We start from the raw sequence: 18,182 nt of genomic DNA on the forward strand, positions 1-18,182 counted from the left end.
ATCCTAGAATCATCAGAGAAACAAGCCCTCAGTGCTGACCTTCATTCGTCCCATCCATGTACAGTGGCATGCAAAAGTTTGGGCACCCCGGTCAAAATTTCTGTTACTATGAATAGCTAAGCGAGTAAAAGATGACCTGACTTCCAAAAGGCATGAAGTTAAAGATGACACATTTCTGTAATATTTTAAGCAAGGTTACTTTTTTATTTCCATCTTTTACAGTTTCAAAATAACAAAAAAGGAAAAGTTTGGGCACGCTGCATGGTCATTAGGAACACCCCCTTTAGCAACTATCAGCTTGTAAACGCTTTCTGTAGCCAGCTAAGAGTCTTTCAATTTTTGTTTGGGGGATTTTTGCCCATTCTTCCTTGCAAAAGACTTCTAATTCTGTGAGATTCTTGGGCCATCTTGCATGCACTGCTCCACTGAGGTTTATCCACAGATTTTCAATGTGAGGGCCATGGCAAAACCTTCAGCTTGTACCTCTTGAGGTAGTCCATTGTGAATTTTGAGGTGTGTTTAAGATCATTATCCTGTTGTAGAAACCATCCTCTTTTCATCTTCAGCTTTTTTTTTTTACAGAGTGTGATGTTTGCTTCCAGAATTTGCTGGTATTTAATTGAATTCATTCTACCCTCTACCAGTGAAATGTTCTCCGTGCCACTGGATGCAACACAAGCCCAAAGCATGATTGATCCACCTCCGTGCTTAACAGTTGGAGAGGTGTTCTGTTCTTGAAATTCTGCACCCTTTTTTCTCCAAACATACCTTTGCTAACTGCAGCCAAAATGTTCTATTTTAACTTCATCAGTCCACAGGACTTGTTTCCAAAATGCATCAGGCTTGTTTAGATGTTCCTTTGCAAATTTCTGACACTGAGTTTTGTGGTGAGGATGCAGGAAAGGTTTTCTTCCGATGACTCTTCCATGAAGGTCATATTTGTGAAGGTGTCGCTGCACAGTAGAACAGTGCACCACCACTCCAGAGTCTGCTAAATCTTCCTGAAGGTCTTTTGAAGTCAAACAGGGCACTTTCCAGCAATCCTACAAGCAGTTCTCGGAAAGTTTTCCTGGTCTTCCAGACCTCAACTTGACCTCTACCGTTCCTGTTAACTGCCATTTCTTAATTACATTACAAACTGAGGAAACGGCTACCTGAAAACATTCTATCTTGCTTTGTGGGCATCATTTATTTTAATTTTCAGAGTACTAGGCCACGAGCTCCTCTAAGCTGCTGATCGTTGGGACAAGGTTTGAGGAGTCGGGGTATTTATAAAGCTTTGAAATTTGCATCACCCGGCCTTTCCTAATGACGACTGTGAACAAGCCATTGCCCCAACAAGCTAATTAAGGTCGGAGACCTTGGTAAAAGTTATCTGAGAGCTCAAATCTCTTGGGGTGCCCAAACTTTTGCATGGTACTCCTTTCCTTTTTTTCACTTTAAAATTGTACAAAACAAATACACTAATCTTGCTTAAAATGGTTATCTTTAATTTTATGACTTTTGGAGATCAGTTCATCTTCTACTCACTTAACTATTCACAGTAACAGAAATGTTGACATTTTGAAATCTTGGTGCCAAACTTTTGCATGCCACTGTACCTGTCAAAATGGACCACTTATTCCACCCTTTGTTTGGAAAAACCTGCCCCTCTGGTCACTTTCCCTTTGAACCATACAAGACCGATAGCGCGAATGTGCTAAGAGCACATGTGGCTGACAGATTGTACAGGGAATCAAATGGGGCTCCTACACGCAGGAGCCACTCTTTTTTGGGGCAAATGTTCCAGTGTGCTTTTTGTCTTGGTGGGCCTAGTTCATCGCCTCTGCCCAGAGCGTGGCTCGCGCGATTTAGTGGAAATGTTTCATTCTACTACTCCGTTGCCATTCTTGATCCCCACATCAATAACACCCCTCTTGGCTTAAATCTATACCTTTTGTTTTGGATTTCCCCACCCTATGTTCAATCTATATTACCTGTATATTACCTATATTAAGATCTTATAACTCCATATCATCACCCCTCAGCCTCCTTTGCTCAAGAAAAGTCTCAGCTTATCCAGTCTCTCCTTAAATCAAGCCTTCCAGCCCCAGCAATATCCTTACAAATCCTTTCCACAGCCTCTCACGCTTTGTCCAAAAGTGTACCGCACCCAATCCACAAGTTTATGATCAATGAGCAAGAAGCCTTGTACCAATGTTATTTTCATTACATTACAGTACAATGCAGGCCTTATGGCCTACAACCTTTTGCCAACCTTATATCCTAACCCTTCCCTTCTACATAGCCCTCCATTTTTCTAACATCCATGTGCCTAAACTTCTGAAATGCCCCCAACATATTTGCCTCTACTATGACCACTTTTGCAGAGTGTTCCACACACCCACCACTCTCTATGTTAAAAAAAAACTTACCCGACATTCCTCCAATCGCCTAAAACTATGGGGGGGAAAATGTCTCCAGCTGTCCACTTGATCTCAGCCCCTTATCATCTTGTATACAGTACTGTACAAAAGTCTTAGGCACCCTAGATTTTTTATATCGATTTTATTTTAGATAATTTTTTGACTTCTGCATTAGTGTGTCAACTAGAAAAGAACCAATTTTATATTTTCAAACATCGTTTTTTTTTAAATTTTACAGCAAATAGAAGTTTCAAGATGTGCTGTCCAAGCTCTTCTGAAGAAGCACAAAGAAACTGGCAAGGTTGAGCAGCAGAAATGCAGTGGAAAGCCATGGAAATTGCATACAGCGGATGGGTGATACATCAAACTGATGTCCCTTCTAAATCGGAAGAAATCGAGGGCTGCTATCAGCTCAGAACTCATAAAAACCCAAGTACACCTCTCTACAGTCCAGACAAGGCTTGTCAGAAGTGGTCTTCATGGAAGAGTTGCTACCAAAAAGCCATTCCTCCGAAGTGGAAACAAAGCCAAGAGACTCACCTACACACAAAACACAAAGACTGGGGTGTTGAACAGCAAGTGCTCTGGACTGACGAGTCAAAATTTGAAATTTTTGGCTCAAACAGGAAACACTTTATCAGTAGAAGAGCTGGAGAGCACTACATGGATGAGTTTCTGCAGCCAACAATGAAGCACAGCAGAGATTCCCTGCAGGTTTGGGCTGCATTTCTGCAAATGTGTTGATAATCTGGTCAGAATTAATGCTGAGTACAAGCAGAGTCCCATCCATCATGCAATGCCATCAGGGAGGTGTCTGAATCTTCCCAACTCCCTCCATTCTGCAACAGAAAATAACCCCAAACACACAGCCAAGGTCAAGGTCTTCTGCAAAAAGAAAAAGGAGTCCTGCAACAGATGGTATGGCCTCCACAGAGCCCTGACTACATGGCCTCTGTCACTTCAGCCCATTAAGGTTGTCTGGGATTACCTGGAGAGGCAGAGCAAACAAGACAGCCAAGAACTGTGGCAACTTCCCCAAGATTCTTGGAACAACCTGCCAGCTACTCTTACAAAACTGCACAACAGAGTACCAAAGAGAATTGATTTCAGTTTTAAAGGTGGTCACACCAAATACTGATTTGATTTAGATTTTTTTTAACTGTTTACTGCTCTTTATAGTAGTTTTTGATACTTAGAAACTTTTCATTTCATTATCTTTGAAAACATCTTTGCTTTACATGTACCTAAGACATCTACTTGGTACTGTACCTCTTATCAAGTCACCTCTCATCCTCTTTCGCTCCAAACAGAAAAGCCCTAGCTCACTCAACCTATCCTCATAAGACCTGCTCTCTAGACCAGGTAGCACCTGGACACATCTCTACATACTTCATATAATGAGGCAACAAGTGAACACAATATTCCAAGTGCAGGCCAATCAGGACTGCACTTTCCTGCCAACTAACATTTAATTCAAATTATTAGCAATCCAAATGAAATATTTTTCAGCACAATTAATAATTTAATTAGCTCAGCACAACATTATTGTGTTGCACTACTCTATGTTCTAACAATTCTAAGCACTGCAAAAATCCTCCTGGGTTTTAAAAAAAATCATCCCGTCCAGCAATGATTCCAAACAGAAGCTTCGAATAGAGTTCAGTGAGACCCCCATCACTGCTCCCCTTCTGCTCTACGATTCTTCGATCATGCACTCCTCACTTGCTCTTCTTCCCCTCATCCCCACCTTCTTCACCCTTCCTTTTCTGTCCTGATGGAGGGTTCTGGTCAGAAACATGGACTGTCCATTTGATGATGCCACCACCTGACCTGCTCAGATCCTCCAGCTTTTTGTGTGTGTCGCTTGGAATTATTGTATTTTCCTTGTAGTTTAACTTTCCTATGCTCGCTTGTACTTATAATTGTTCAGTGAATTTTCCAGTAATTACTGGGCACTTTTTGGTTCCAGTGGAAGGTGTCATATTACACAGATTTAGTTACCTTATTGGTTAACTGCTACCAATCCAATTATCTCTAGAGTTTGCTCACGTAAGAATAAAACAGCAGCAAGGAACAAGTTTTATGCCTTTCGAAGAAGCATCAGAATCCAACCTTATGCAGCAACAAGCAATACTCACAGTGAAGCCCAGTTAATGCGAGGACTGCAGCCACTTGTGTTTTATTTCCTACTGTCATCTTCCAGGCATCCCGAAAAATCGTTTGTTGCTTCACAACGTTTATTGCCTCTTCCAAAGTGGAACACTGAAAAGAAACCAACCTTAACTTTCAGAAAGAAAATGTTCAGAGCCTCTCCATGAACAAAAGAATCAGTTTACATTCTAGAAATGGTAGGCACGCAAGTCACGAAAACACTATTATCTAAATCAAAGAACCTTTTCTATTCCACAGCACCAATGTTTTCCATTTTACAGGAACGAATATCCACTGTAAATTGGAGGGCCACTTCACTGAGCACCTCTGCTCCATTCACCAAAAGCAGAATTTCCTGGTGACCAAACATTTTAATTCTAATTGCCAGTCCCATTCTGACATGTCAGTCCATGGCCCCCTCGTATGCCATGATGATGACATCCTCTCCTTATAGTAAAAAAATTTCCCTCCCCCTCCCCACTCTAGTTACTTGTGTAGTGATCCCAGCCCCCTCCTTTGTGAGAATCGCAAGAGCACCCGTTGGGGGGGGGGGGGGGGGGGGTCAGTAGACCCAGGAAGTGGGAGAGAGAGAGACGTGCTGAATAGACACAGGAAGTGGGAGAGAGAGAGAAACGTGCCGAATAGCACGTTCCACTGGGATGCCAAATAAGGCAACATTGACTATTGTCTCATGGAGACCACGTGTAAAGCCCTCGGGCAAAGTGGGCTGGTTGAGAGAGAGATTGCATCATCCCAACCTGGTTGACATCTGAGACCCCGTGAGGAAGTATAAAGGAGGGTCCTTCAGACGCACCAAGAAGACACGAGAGAGTGATCCCGCAGCAGCGGGAAGCCATTCTGAAGGAAGCCACGTGCGTTAAGATTCCGGGATTGGAATTTGTGGCTGGAATCACGGAAAACTGCTTTTAACTAACATCGGGGAGGGGGAACCCACGCTCCCCCGATTCAACGGAAGCTAAAGACCCGGCAAGTCTTTCCTCTTCTCCCCAATCTCTCTCTCTCGGTCGCCCCACGTGAAACCCAGCGATTCCCAAAAGGCTGAAGCCTGCAGACTTCTGAGTGACTTTTATAGTTCCAACGGACAATATATTATCCCCAAGACAACAGTAGGGCTCATTTCTTAATGATGATTATTACTATACCCGCACTTTAGATTGAGTATTGATGACGTGCATTATCTGAATGTTTGTATTAACCTTACTTTTGTGCCCCTTTTCAAATAAAAACGTTTGAAAATAGTGACATCAGACTTCAACGGACCTCTCTATCTTTGCTGGTAAGTTATCCAGTTACGGGATACGTAACACTTGCCTCTTCTCATCACCTATCACCTCCCCCTGGTGTCCTTCCTCCTTCCCTTTCTCCCACGGTCCACTCTCCTCTCCTATCAGCTTTCTTTCTCACCAGCCCTTTACCTTTCCCACCCATCACCTCCCCCTGGTGTCCCTCCTCCTTCCCTTTCTCCCACGGTCCACTCTCCTCTCCGATTCCTTCCTCTCCAGCCCTTTACCTTTCCCACCCATCTCCTCCCCCTGGTGTCCCTCCTCCTTCCCTTTCTCCTATAGTCCACTCCCCTCTCCAGTCACATTCCCTCCACTTTACCTTTCCCACCCATCTGCCTTCACCGATCACCTTTTAGTTGTCCTCCTTCCCCTACCCCCATATTTTTATTCTGGTATCTTCCCCCTTCCTTCCCAGTCCTGAAGAACTTTCTCGGTCTGAAATATCGACTTTATTCATTTTCATAATTGCCGCCTGACCCGCTGAGTTCCTCCAGCATTGTTCTGTGTTGCTTTGGATTTCCTACATCTGCAGAATTGTTTGTGTTAATTTCTTTTCGTTTTGTGCACAATAGCCAGGAAAGTTACACTTCATAGAGGAAGAAACATTATTAAGAAGTCTCTATGCCTCCCGGAAAATGGGTTGAAAATAATAATTGATGTAAAGCGACATCTGGAGATTGTGGCCAGCCTGAAGGAGGGAATTAACCTGCCAACCAAATTTACTTGGGAGCCTTATTAAATAAGTAGGAGAACTCATGCTTAGAACAAGTTTAGACAAAGTTTGGTTTTACCTGGACAAGGTTTTCATTAACAACACGAACAAACTGGATTAGCAGTGGTCGTTTCATCTGGAAAACAATTTGAAAATAAAGGATAAGTCACCAATTAGAGCAGACACAGGAAAAGTCATTAGGCCAAGCTTTAGATACTTACAGCATAAACAAGCAAAGCTCTGTGTGCAGATTCCAAAAGATCGATGATCTTCAGTGGTTTGAGATCAAGGTCCCGGAGCTCACCATAACTACAAGAAACAGAAGAAGCTTGTAACACTGCGCTACACACTCAGTGGCCAATTTATAACAGGGTGACATACACTCAGAGGCCGATTTATTAGATACAAGTGCAGAACTGGTAAGGTCTTCTGCTGCTTTAGCCCAGCCAATCAGTGTTTGACAACTGCCTTCCTGTCAGCTTGAATCAGTCTGGCCACTAACCTCTATCACTAACAAGGCGGTTACTGGATATTTTGTTTATCACACCATTCTCTATAAACTCAACTTCCTTCCTAACTCCCTATATTCTCCTTTCAGGACCTCTTCCCTTTTCCTACCTATGTCATTGGTACCATTATGTACCATGACCTCTGGCTCTTCATCCTCCCACTTCAGGATATCTTGGACGCGATCAGAAACATCTCAGACCCTGGCACCAGGGAGGCCCAGAACAGGCCCTCAGACACACAGACAAGAAGCCCAGAACAAGCCCTCAGACATCTGTATTACTCTGTGTTTACATCATTATTTTCCAATTTGGAAGATTTAAAAGAACAGAAATCCTGATTCGGGTTTAATTTGGAGAAAGAAGTCTGAGAATCAGAACAGGGGAGATGCGGAAGCCTCTTAGATTTTTTCTTCTCATCAGGGTTTAGAGAGGCAGGACTGCGCAGGCGTGTGATGTTGGGCAGTGAAACATGGAAGATTTAAAAGGATCACAGTCTTATACAGCGGGCAGCAGAGAGAGCCGGGAGCCGAGTGAAGGCTTAAGGGCTTTGGCAGAAACAGGCAAGGCAAGGTAGGTTTCGTTTTCAATTTTTCCTGTTATTTGAGGAAAGGTGGAATTATGAGTGTGAGGGCAGCTTGTTGTTCTCAGTGTTGGATGTGGGAGGTCCTGGAGTCTCCTAGCCTCCCGAACGTCCATATCTGCGCCAGGTGCACGGAGCTGTAGCTCCTAAGGCACTGTGTGAGGGAACTGGAGCTGCAGCTCGATGACCTTCGTCTGGTCAGGGAGAGTGAGGAGTTGATAGAGAGGAGGTACAGGCAGGTGGTCACACCGGGGCCACGGGAGGCAGACAAGTGGGTCACAGTTAGGAGAGTGAAGGGGAAGAGTCAGATACTAGAGAGTACCCCAGTGGCTGTACCCCTTGACAATAAGTACTCCTGTTTGAGTACTGTTGGGGGAGGGGGAGCGGGGACAGGACAGCCTACAAGGGGGAAGGTGGCCATGCCTCCGGCACAGAGTCTGGCCCTGTGACTCAGAAGGGTACGGAAAGGAAGAGGAAGGCAGTAGTAATAGGGGACTCGATAATTGGGGGTCAGATCGGTGATTCTGTGGACGCAGTCAGGAAACCCGGATGGTAGTTTGCCTCCCTGGTGCCAGGGTCTGAGATGTTTCTGATCGCGTCCAAGATATCCTGAAGTGGGAGGGTGAAGAGCCAGAGGTCGCGGTACATAATGGTACCAATGACATAGGTAGGAAAAGGGAAGAGGTCCTGAAAGGAGAATATAGGGAGTTAGGAAGGAAGTTGAGAAGGACCGCAAAGGTAGTAATCTCGGGATTACTGCCTGTGCCACCTGATAGTGAGAGTAGGAATGGAATGAGGTGGAGGATAAATGCGTGGCTGAGGGATTGGATCAAGGGGAAGGGATTCAAGTTTCTGGATCATTGGGACCTCTTTTGGGGCAGGTGTGACCTGTACAAAAAAAGACAGGTTGCACTTGAATCCTATGGGGGATCAATATCCTGGCAGGGAGATTTGCTAAGGCTACTGGGGAATCTTTAAACTAGAGTGGTTGGGGGGGTGGGAATCAAATTGAAGAGACTAGGAGAGAGGAGGTTAGTTCACAAATAGAGGAAGCTTGTCAAAGAAAATATTACAGCAGTGCTTTGGCAGGATAGATTAGAGGGCTCGTCTAGGGAGGCTATCTGGGTGGAATTAAGGAATAGGAAAGGTGTAGTAACACTTATAGGGGTGTATTATAGACCACCTAATGTGAAGCAAGAATTGGAGCAAATTTGTAAGGAGATAGCAGTTATTTGTAGTAGGTTGTGATTGTGGGAGATTTTAATTTTCCACACATAGACTAGGAAGCCCATTCTGTAAAAGGGCTAGATGATTTGGAGTTTGTGCAGTATAGTTTTTTGCAGCAATACATAGAGGTACTGACTAGAGAAGGGGCAGTGTTGGATCTCGCGTTAGGGAATGAGATAGGTCAGGTGACTGAGGTATGTGTTGGGGAGCACTTCGGGTCCAGTGATCACAATGCCATTAGATTCAATATAACTATGAAGAAGGATAGGACTGGACCCAGTGTTGAGATTTTTGATTGGAGAAAGGTTAACTTTGAGGAGATGCAAAAGGATGTGGAAGGAGTGGATTGAGACTATTTCTTTTATGGGAAGGATGTAATAGAGAAATGGAGGTCACTTAAAGGTGAAATTTTGAGGGCAAGAATCTTTATGTTCCTGTTAAGTTGAAAGGAAAGGTTAAAAGTTTGAGAGAGCCATGTTTTTCAAGGGATATTGGAAACTTGGTTCGGAAAAAGAGATCTACAATAAATACAGGCAGCATGGAGTAAATGAGGTGCTTGAGGAATATAAAGAATGTAAAAAGTATCTTAAGAAAGAAATTAGAAAAGCTAAAAGACAATCTGAGGTGGTTTGGCAAGTAAGGTGAAAATAAATCCAAAGGGTTTCTACAGTTACATTAATAGCAAAAGGATAGTGAGGGACAAAATTGGTCCCCTAGAGAATCAGAGTGGATAGCTACGTGTGGAGACAAAAGAGATGGCGGAGATTTTGAACAATTTCTTTTCTTCGGTGTTCACTAAAGAGAAGGATATTGAATTGTGTAAGGTAAGGGAAACAAGTAGGGTAGTTATGGAAACTATGAATATTAAAGAAGAGGAAGTACTGGCACTTTTAAAGAATATAAAAGTGAATAAGTCTCCAGGTCCTGACAGGATATTCCCTAGGACCTTGAGGGAAGTTAGTGTAGAAATAGCAGGGGCTCTGACAGAAATATTTCAAATGTCATTAGTAACAGGGATGGTGCTGGAGGATTGGCGTATTGCTCATGTGGTTCCATTGTTTAAAAAGGGTTCTAAGAGTAAACCTAGCAATTATCGGCCTGTAAGTTTAATGTCAATGGTGGGTAAATTAATGGAAGGCATTCTTAGAGATGGTATATATAATTATCTGGATAGACAGGGTCTGATTAGGAACAGTCAACATGGATTTGTGCGTGGAAGGTCATGTTTGACAAATCTTATTGAATTTTTTGAAGAGGTTACTAGGAAAGTTGACGAGGGTAAAGCAGTGGATATTGTCTATATGGACTTCAATAAGACCTTTGACAAGGTTCCGCACGGAAGATTAGTTAGGAAGGTTCAATCGTTAGGCATTAATATCGAAGTAGTAAAATGGATTCAACAGTGGCTGGATGGGAGATGCCAGAGAGTAGTGGTGGATAACTGTTTGTCAGGTTGGAGGCCAGTGACTAGTGGTGTAGCTCAGGGATCTGTACTGGGTCCAATGTTGTTGGTCATATACATTAACAATCTGGATGACGGCATGGTAAATTGGATTAGTAAGTATGCAGATGATACTAAGATAGGTGGCATTGTGGAAAACGAAGTAGATTTTCAAAGCTTAGAGAGATTTAGGCCAGTTAGAAGAGTGGGCTGAAAGATGGCAGATGGAGTTTAATGCTGATAAGTGTGAGGTGCTACATTTTGGTAGGACTAATCAAAATAGGACATACATGGTAAATGGTAGGGCATTGAAGAATGCTGTAGAACAGAGTGATCTAGGAATAATGGTGCATAGTTCCCTGAAGGTGGAATCTCATGTGGATAGGGTGGTGAAGAAAGCTTTTGGTATGCTGGCCTTTATAATTCAGAGATTTGAGTATAGGAGTTGGGATGTAATGTTAAAATTGTACAAGGCATTGGCGAGGCCAAATTTGGAGTACTGTGTACAGTTCTGGTCACCGAATTATAGGAAAGATGTCAACAAAATAGAGTGAGTACAGAGGAAATTTACTAGAATGTTACCTTGGTTTCAGCACCTAAGTTACAGAGAGAGGTGGTACAAGTTAGGTCTTTATTCTTTGGAGTGTAGAAGGTTGAAGGGGGGACTTGATAAAGGCGTTTAAAATTATGAGGGGGATAGACAGAGTTGACGTGGATATGCTTTTTCCATTGAGAGTAGGTGAGATTCAAACAAGTGGACATGAGCTGAGAGGGGGCAAAAGTTTAGGGGTAACACGAGGGGTAACTTCTTTATTCAGAGAGTGGTAGCTGTGTGGAATGAGCTTCCAGTACAAGTGGTAGAGGCACTTCCAATATTGTTATTTAAAGTAAAATTGGATAGGCATATGGACAGGAAAGGAATGGAGGGTTATGGGCTGAGTGCAGGTCAGTGGGACTAAGTGAGAGAAAGCGTTCGGCACGAACTAGAAGCTCTGAGATGGCCTGTCTCTGTGCTGTAATTGTTATATGGTTATATGGAATGTTATTATTTTCGAATCTTTCACTAAATAATAGGCTCGCGTTTTAATTCAAATCTGAAAAGGTCTAGTGGTATGCTAACTCTGAGTTTGACTATAATGGATGTTTAAATAGTTTGATTTGTTTTATTAAAGTAAAACAGGATACTCGGGAGTGTGGAGGAGCAGAAGGATCTGGGGGTACATGTCCACAGATCCCTGAAAGTTGCCTCACAGGTAGATAGGGTAGTTAAGAAAGCTTATGGAGCGTTAGCTTTCATAAGTCGAGGGACAGAGTTTTAGAGTCGCAATGTAATGATGCAGCTCTATAAAACTCCAGTTAGGCCGCACCTGGAGTACTGTGTCCAGTTCTGGTTGCCTCAGTATAGGAAGGATGTGGAAGCATTGGAAAGGGCACAGAGGAGATTTACCAGGATGCTGCCTGATTTATGTCTTACGATCAGAGATTAAGCTTTACTCTTTGGAGATAAGGAGCATGAGGGGAGACATGATAGATGTGTACAAGATATTAAGAGGAATAGATAGAGTGGACAGCCAGCGCCTCTTCCCCAGGGCACCACTGCTCAGTACAAGAGGACATGGCTTTAAGGTGAGGGGAGGGAAGTTCAAGAAGAATATTAGAGGAAGGTTTTTTACTCAGAGAGTGGTTGGTGCGTGGAATGCACTGCCTGAGTCAGTGGTGGAGGCAGATACACTAGTGAAATTTAAGAGACTACTAGACAGGTATATGGAGGAATTTAAGGTGGGGGGGGTTATATGGGAGGCAGAGTTTAAGGGTCAGCACAATATTGTGGGCTGAAGGGCCTGTACTGTGCTGTATTATTCTATGTTATTCGCTACCAAGCTGAGGGGGAGTGACATGGTCGCCTTGCAGTGCCAGTGACCCCAGTTCATTTCTCGCTGCTGTCTGTAAGCTGTCAGGAATGGGTAGATTTTCTCCAGTTCCCTCCCACATTACAAAGATGGTCCAGTTAGACTGTTAACTGGTTGGGCCGGAAGGGTCTGTTAACCGTGCTGTTTCTGTTCCTAATATTGAACTTACTCCTCATGCTGGATGAGCTCTGCTTGAACAGCCCAGTTCCTGTATAGTTCGTCCGTGTAAGGCCGACCAAAGAGAATAGGGCTCAGGAGCTGGACCTTTACAATGTGACAATACCGCTTCAAAACCGATGTCCTCAGGTAACACCATCGCTTGGGGATCAGAACTGCAAGCAAGGACATGCATCGTTAGAAAGAAAACTGCAACTGGATACCCTACCATCAAAACCACTTGCATGTAAATATGCGATTTTCTTTAATTAAGCCATACCACATGCATTGTAAATATCTGCTTTGTGCAGACTGGAGTAGCACCACAATCTCGTTGTCCTGAGCAAGTTCTATTCTATTCTGATCTATAGCAAAAGCTCAATGGAATCAAGCCAATAGAAATAAATATAATTAGTTAATGTGAAAAGCCATCACCTTCCCCTCGCTGCCCTATAACAGCCCATGGTTGGTTTCACACAAATGTCACACTAATGTAGAAGCATGTATTTAACTCGATACTTGAATGATCAGGTCACAAATGTTAATCTTTATAGTACCACACTTGACATCTTCAGGAAGTCAGTAGAGCATTACATCATGTGGAAAGTAGCTGAACTCACAGCTTTCCTTCTGCATTCTCAATCATCACTCCGTCATAGGGAAGCAGCAAGCTTAGTTCAGGCAAAGCAACACACACTCACTCACACACACACCACAGACACACACACACACACTCACACACACAAAATGCTGGAGGAATTCAGCAGGTCAGGCGGCATCTATGGGAATAAACTCAGGGGATTCTGCAGATGCTGGAAATCCAGAGCAACACACACTCACACTCACACAGAAAAGCAGAGCAGAGCAGGGGAAATTAGCAGCTTTGTCGTTGCTGGTATTCGGGCACCACTCCCAGAGTTGTCTTACCTTCATAGCTTAACTGTGGAAGTTTAAATGGAGGGAACCACGGTTTCAATTCCTGCAATCACAATGGAATGGTTCAAGCAAATCTACACATTCTGTGTCAAAGAATGATCAATTCATGCAGCACAATAAGACTAAAGCTAGAATCCACTTTTGCAATCAGGAATTCTTAAATAAGCAAATGGCTGGACGAACTGGCTCCAGCAAATACAGTGAGCCAGTTAGGATGGAGGTGCACAGCCATTTCATAACTGAGCATTGTGAAATTTTCAAATTCTTTTCTCAGTCAACAGATAAACCCAAGGCAGATTCACTCGCAGGACTGGTAGCTATGTAAAGCCATGGCAAATCAGCTTAGTATATCAGGCTTAGAACACAGAACAGCATAGGACTGTATTTCAGTGGTCATACATACTGCACAGCTCAAACACCATCCACAAATTTACCAGCAACACAACTATTGTTGCCAGAATTTCAAATGGTGACAAGGTGATGCACAGGAGACTGATAGATCATCTGGTTGAGTGGTGTCATAACAACAACCTTGCACTCAATGTCAGTCGGACCAAGGAATTGATTTTGGATTTTGGGAAGGGGAAATCAAAGGATCAGCAATGGAAAGAGTTTGCAGTTTCAAGTTTCTGGGTGTCACCATCTCTGAAGCTCTATCCTGGGCCAACTACAATTACAAAGAACCCTTAACAGCCGCTATATTTCACTTGGAGTTTGAGGAGACCTGATACATCATCAAAGACTCACAACCTTCTACAGATGCACAGTGGAGAGCATTCAGGCTGTTTGCATCATCTTGTGTGGAGGGGTCTCTGTACAGGATCAGAAAGAGCTGTAGGAAGTTGCAAACTCAGCCAGTTCCACCATGGACACGACCCTCCCCAGTGTCCAGGGCATCTGCAAAAGGCGATGCCTCAAAATGACATCATCCATCATGAAGGACCCCCATCACCCAGGACATTCCTTCTTCTCATTGCTACCGTCAAGAAGGTACAGGAGCCTGAAGTCACACACTCAGCTTTTTAGGGGCAGCTACTTGCCTTTCACCATCAGATTCCTGATGCATAATGAACATCTCACTAGGTTTTGCACTCTCTTTTTACATTACTTACTTTATTTTATACGCGCATGTATGATTTTTATTACAATTTATAGTTATGTATTCAAATGTACTGCTGCTGAAAAACAACAAATTTCATAACATATGCCAATGACATTAAACCTTATTCTGAATCTGCTGTTATTTCTTGTATTCAATCAGATAACAATATAGTGTGTGTAGCAATGCAATGAATGAAAGAATTGGATACTTTCTAGTCAGTTAATTCTACTAATTAAAAACTCTAGATAACAAAGCACAATTCATCAATGGGTGCAGAAACTGGAAAACTGAACGAACCCATGCTACTTGGAACTCCAATGAAGTGAACATATTGGATCACAATGACTGGATGGAATTTTTAACATCTCAGGTGGAATAATGAATGACTTATGAATTTAACAGTATTAAATTGGCTGCTTAGCAAATGTTTGTTTACTAAAATGAAGAGCAAGGAACTCGTCTTTCAAACACCATGACAATCAGCAACATTTAACAGTCTTTTTGATCAGGTTAATGGGAAGAATCCAATAAATTAAATAAAGTTTTTATAATTTTAAAAAAATTCTGGAGCACCTTTGAGTTCAAGTTTATACTATCTGACTGTACATAAGCACAACCAAATGAAACAGCACTCCTCTGGACCACGGTGGACCCACAAAAGTAGAGTCAAGGTTTCAGGCCGAAACCCTTCAGCAGGACTGGAGAAACAAAGTCTGATGAGTAGATTTAAAAGGTAGGGGGAGGGGAGAGAGAAACACCAGGTGGTAGATGAAACTGGGAGAGGGAGGAGTGAAGCAAGAACTGGGAAGTTGATTGGTGGAAGAGGTACAGGGCTGGAGAAGGAGGAATCTGATAGGAGATGACAGAAGGCCATGGGAGAAAGAAAAGGAGGTAAGGGCACCAGAGGTGAGAGAGGGAAAAGGGGATGGGGAATGGTAAAGGGGATGGGGAATGGTAAAGGGGGGGGGGGGGTTGCATTACTGCAAGTACAGGAACTCGATGTTCATGCCATCAGGTTCGAGGCAACCCAGATGGAATATGTGTTGTTCCTCCAACCTGGGTGTAGCTTCATCGTGACAGTACAGGAGGCCATGGATGGACATATCGGAATGGGAAATGGAATTAAAACGAGTGGCCACTGGGAGATCCTGCTTGTTCTGGAGGACAGAGCTTACCGCTCCGCAAAACAGTCTTCCTAATCTACATCAGGTCTCACCAATATACCGGAGACCACACCAGGAGCACTGGACACAGAATATAACCCCAAAATACTCACAGGTGAAGTGTCACCTCACCTGGAAGGATTGTTTGGGGTCCTGAATGATAGTGGGGGAGGTGTTGTGGGGGCAGGTGTAGCATTTGTTCCGTTTGCAAGGCTAAGTGCCAATAAAGTTGTGAAATTTTATCTATTTTCTTGGCCTGGCTTTTTAAAGCAAAACACTACCCAGTCACACATTTGAAAAACAGATCAACTGCACATTTCCAATACTCCATGAGATGACCATAATAACAAACAGCAAGCCGTCAGTATATTGCTGGTGTGACTGAAATCACACACCCGATACTAACACAGTAATCTTGTCATTACTGACTAATACTTAAAACGAACAAGTTAAAAAGTCATGATTGTGGTAGTAGTTACAATGAAACAAAAAATGAAATGCACTTTTATCAGGAAAATGAGTGCATTCAGTCTTTTCATCATTACTTACCTCGTCAGAGGAAACTATATTTGGTAAATCACTTGACTCTGAAGTAGAACCACCATCACTATCCCAAATCTCTGGGTTCATGATTGCAACTAAGCAACTGGAGTATTAAAATCAAACATTTAATATTTTTTCCAACACCTTCTGGCAACCAACGTTCTCCTGACAAAACAAAAGTAGATAATCACCAATTTCAGATGTTGTTACAAACCTCCCATACATTTTGCCAGTCTGGGCATGCACTTGTATAAAAATTAACACATAGTTCAAAGAGTAACACAAGTAGCAGCGTGAAACAAAGTAAATAAAGTAAATAAACTTAACACTGATGTGGATACACGTGCACTTGCACACACTAAAAATTACTGTACGTAAATGGTACTTGTAAAAACATCGCGAGAGGAACTTGTGAGTCATGAAGCACTGGTGCAAGCAGATGGCTAAAACTATCAACCTCATCCCTGCTGAAAAATAACTTGGACCTTTCACCCCCACTCAACCTTCTCATTTCCAATTGATAACTGTGATGTTAACTGCTTAACTTCCCCATTCCTCTCACTGACTCCAAACTCACTGCCTCTGGATAAACACAGGAGATTCTACAGATGCTGGCAATCCAAAGCAACACACACACACAATGCTGGAAGAACTCAGCAGGTGAGGCAGCATCTATAGAGGGGAACAGACAGTCTATATTTCAAGCCAAGACCCTTCTTCAGGCAACCCGTTCAGAAAGGGTAGGCTGGGTGACTAAGAAAGGGCCAGAATTTGTACAGTAGCTGCACCTCTCCAACCATTCTAAAGCTATCAAGTACAACCACTTTCTGCAGAACAAGTTCCCACAAACTATAATGTAACGATAATCACATAAACTTGATTATTGGAGCTGACTGAGGACCGTGGAGCTAAGCATGAAACCAAACAGTACTGCTTTTGTTCACACAGTGCCACGACACCTTTTACATTCACACAATACAGTAAATGGGTCTCAGCTTAACATCCTCCCTTTAAAACATCACTGATAGTACTGATTGCTGATGATGCTGGGTTCCCTCGTATACCCACTCACTACCAACACAGGGCTCCCGTGATCCAACACTCACTCTCTACCAACAAGGGCTCCCTCAATCCTAACACTCCTCTCGACCAACACAGGGCTCCCTCAATCCTGACCATGCTCTCTATCAACACAGGGCTTCCTCGATCACCAACAATGTAGGTTTTCCTTGATCCTTATATGGACTGCTGGGGGGGGGGGGGAGAGAGAGAGAGATATTCAGGGTGTTTATATAGACTGGGGGGAAGAGGGATTGGAGGTGGTTCTACGGACTTGGGGGGATTGGGAATATTTATATGGGCTGAGGGTGTTTATACTGACTGACAGGATTGGGGATATTTATACAGACTGGAGATGTTTACACGGACTGGGAGGGATTGGGGATATTTGGGATATTTATACGGACTGGACGGGATTGGAGACATTTATACGGACTGGGGGAATTGGGGATGTTTTAACGGACGGGGGGATGGGGTGTTTCTACGTACTTCAGAGTGTTCACACGGACCGGGGGATGTTCATACGGTTTGGGGATATTTAGGAATGGGACTGGCATGGTGTTAAATCAGGATTGAAACGAGTACAGTTAGAAGAGGGAGATACCGAGCCACCGGCCAAAGCTGGGCTGCTGCGGCCAAACTGCAATCATTTGCAACCTGGACATAGCCCCATCCAAGCGAGCAGAGCCACAGCATACACCCTCAAGAGCCATAGAAATCCCACTACCAACCCACATCCCCGCCGCCCAACTCACCGTCCGTCGACAAAATGGCTTACTTGCCACAAGTCTCGCGAGAATAGGTAATCCGGGCGCGGGGCACGCTGGTAACAGTAGTTCTGCTTCCCTGCCGGCCAGACTGCCTTACGTCTGCAATAGACCCGATAATTTTGAAAATACCGGTTTCGCGTAAAAACGATAGGCGTCCACACCAAAACTTTTTGAAAATACCCCCGTCCACATTAAAACGGGCATTTTGACGAAT

At 43.4% G+C, this 18,182-nt stretch overlaps 1 protein-coding gene across 1 annotated transcript in view; it reads right to left on the bottom strand.

Moving 5' to 3' along the window:
- The window catches only part of LOC132385268 (uncharacterized), a 267,698-nt gene extending 249,825 nt beyond the window's left edge, over positions 1-17,873 (bottom strand). The window contains exons 1-7 of the mRNA XM_059957293.1: positions 17,856-17,873; positions 16,146-16,304; positions 13,323-13,374; positions 12,409-12,571; positions 6,794-6,881; positions 6,652-6,708; positions 4,544-4,667 (exon numbers count right to left, since the gene is read on the bottom strand). Of these exons, the coding sequence (XP_059813276.1) occupies positions 4,544-4,667; positions 6,652-6,708; positions 6,794-6,881; positions 12,409-12,571; positions 13,323-13,374; positions 16,146-16,226 (565 nt within the window). The 5' untranslated portion in view covers positions 16,227-16,304; positions 17,856-17,873. The remainder of the gene's footprint in view (positions 1-4,543; positions 4,668-6,651; positions 6,709-6,793; positions 6,882-12,408; positions 12,572-13,322; positions 13,375-16,145; positions 16,305-17,855) is intronic.
- Between the last annotated feature and the right edge of the window lie 309 nt (positions 17,874-18,182).

The sequence above is a fragment of the Hypanus sabinus genome, chromosome X2 (genome assembly GCF_030144855.1).
Source record: "Hypanus sabinus isolate sHypSab1 chromosome X2, sHypSab1.hap1, whole genome shotgun sequence".
NCBI lineage: Eukaryota > Metazoa > Chordata > Chondrichthyes > Myliobatiformes > Dasyatidae > Hypanus > Hypanus sabinus.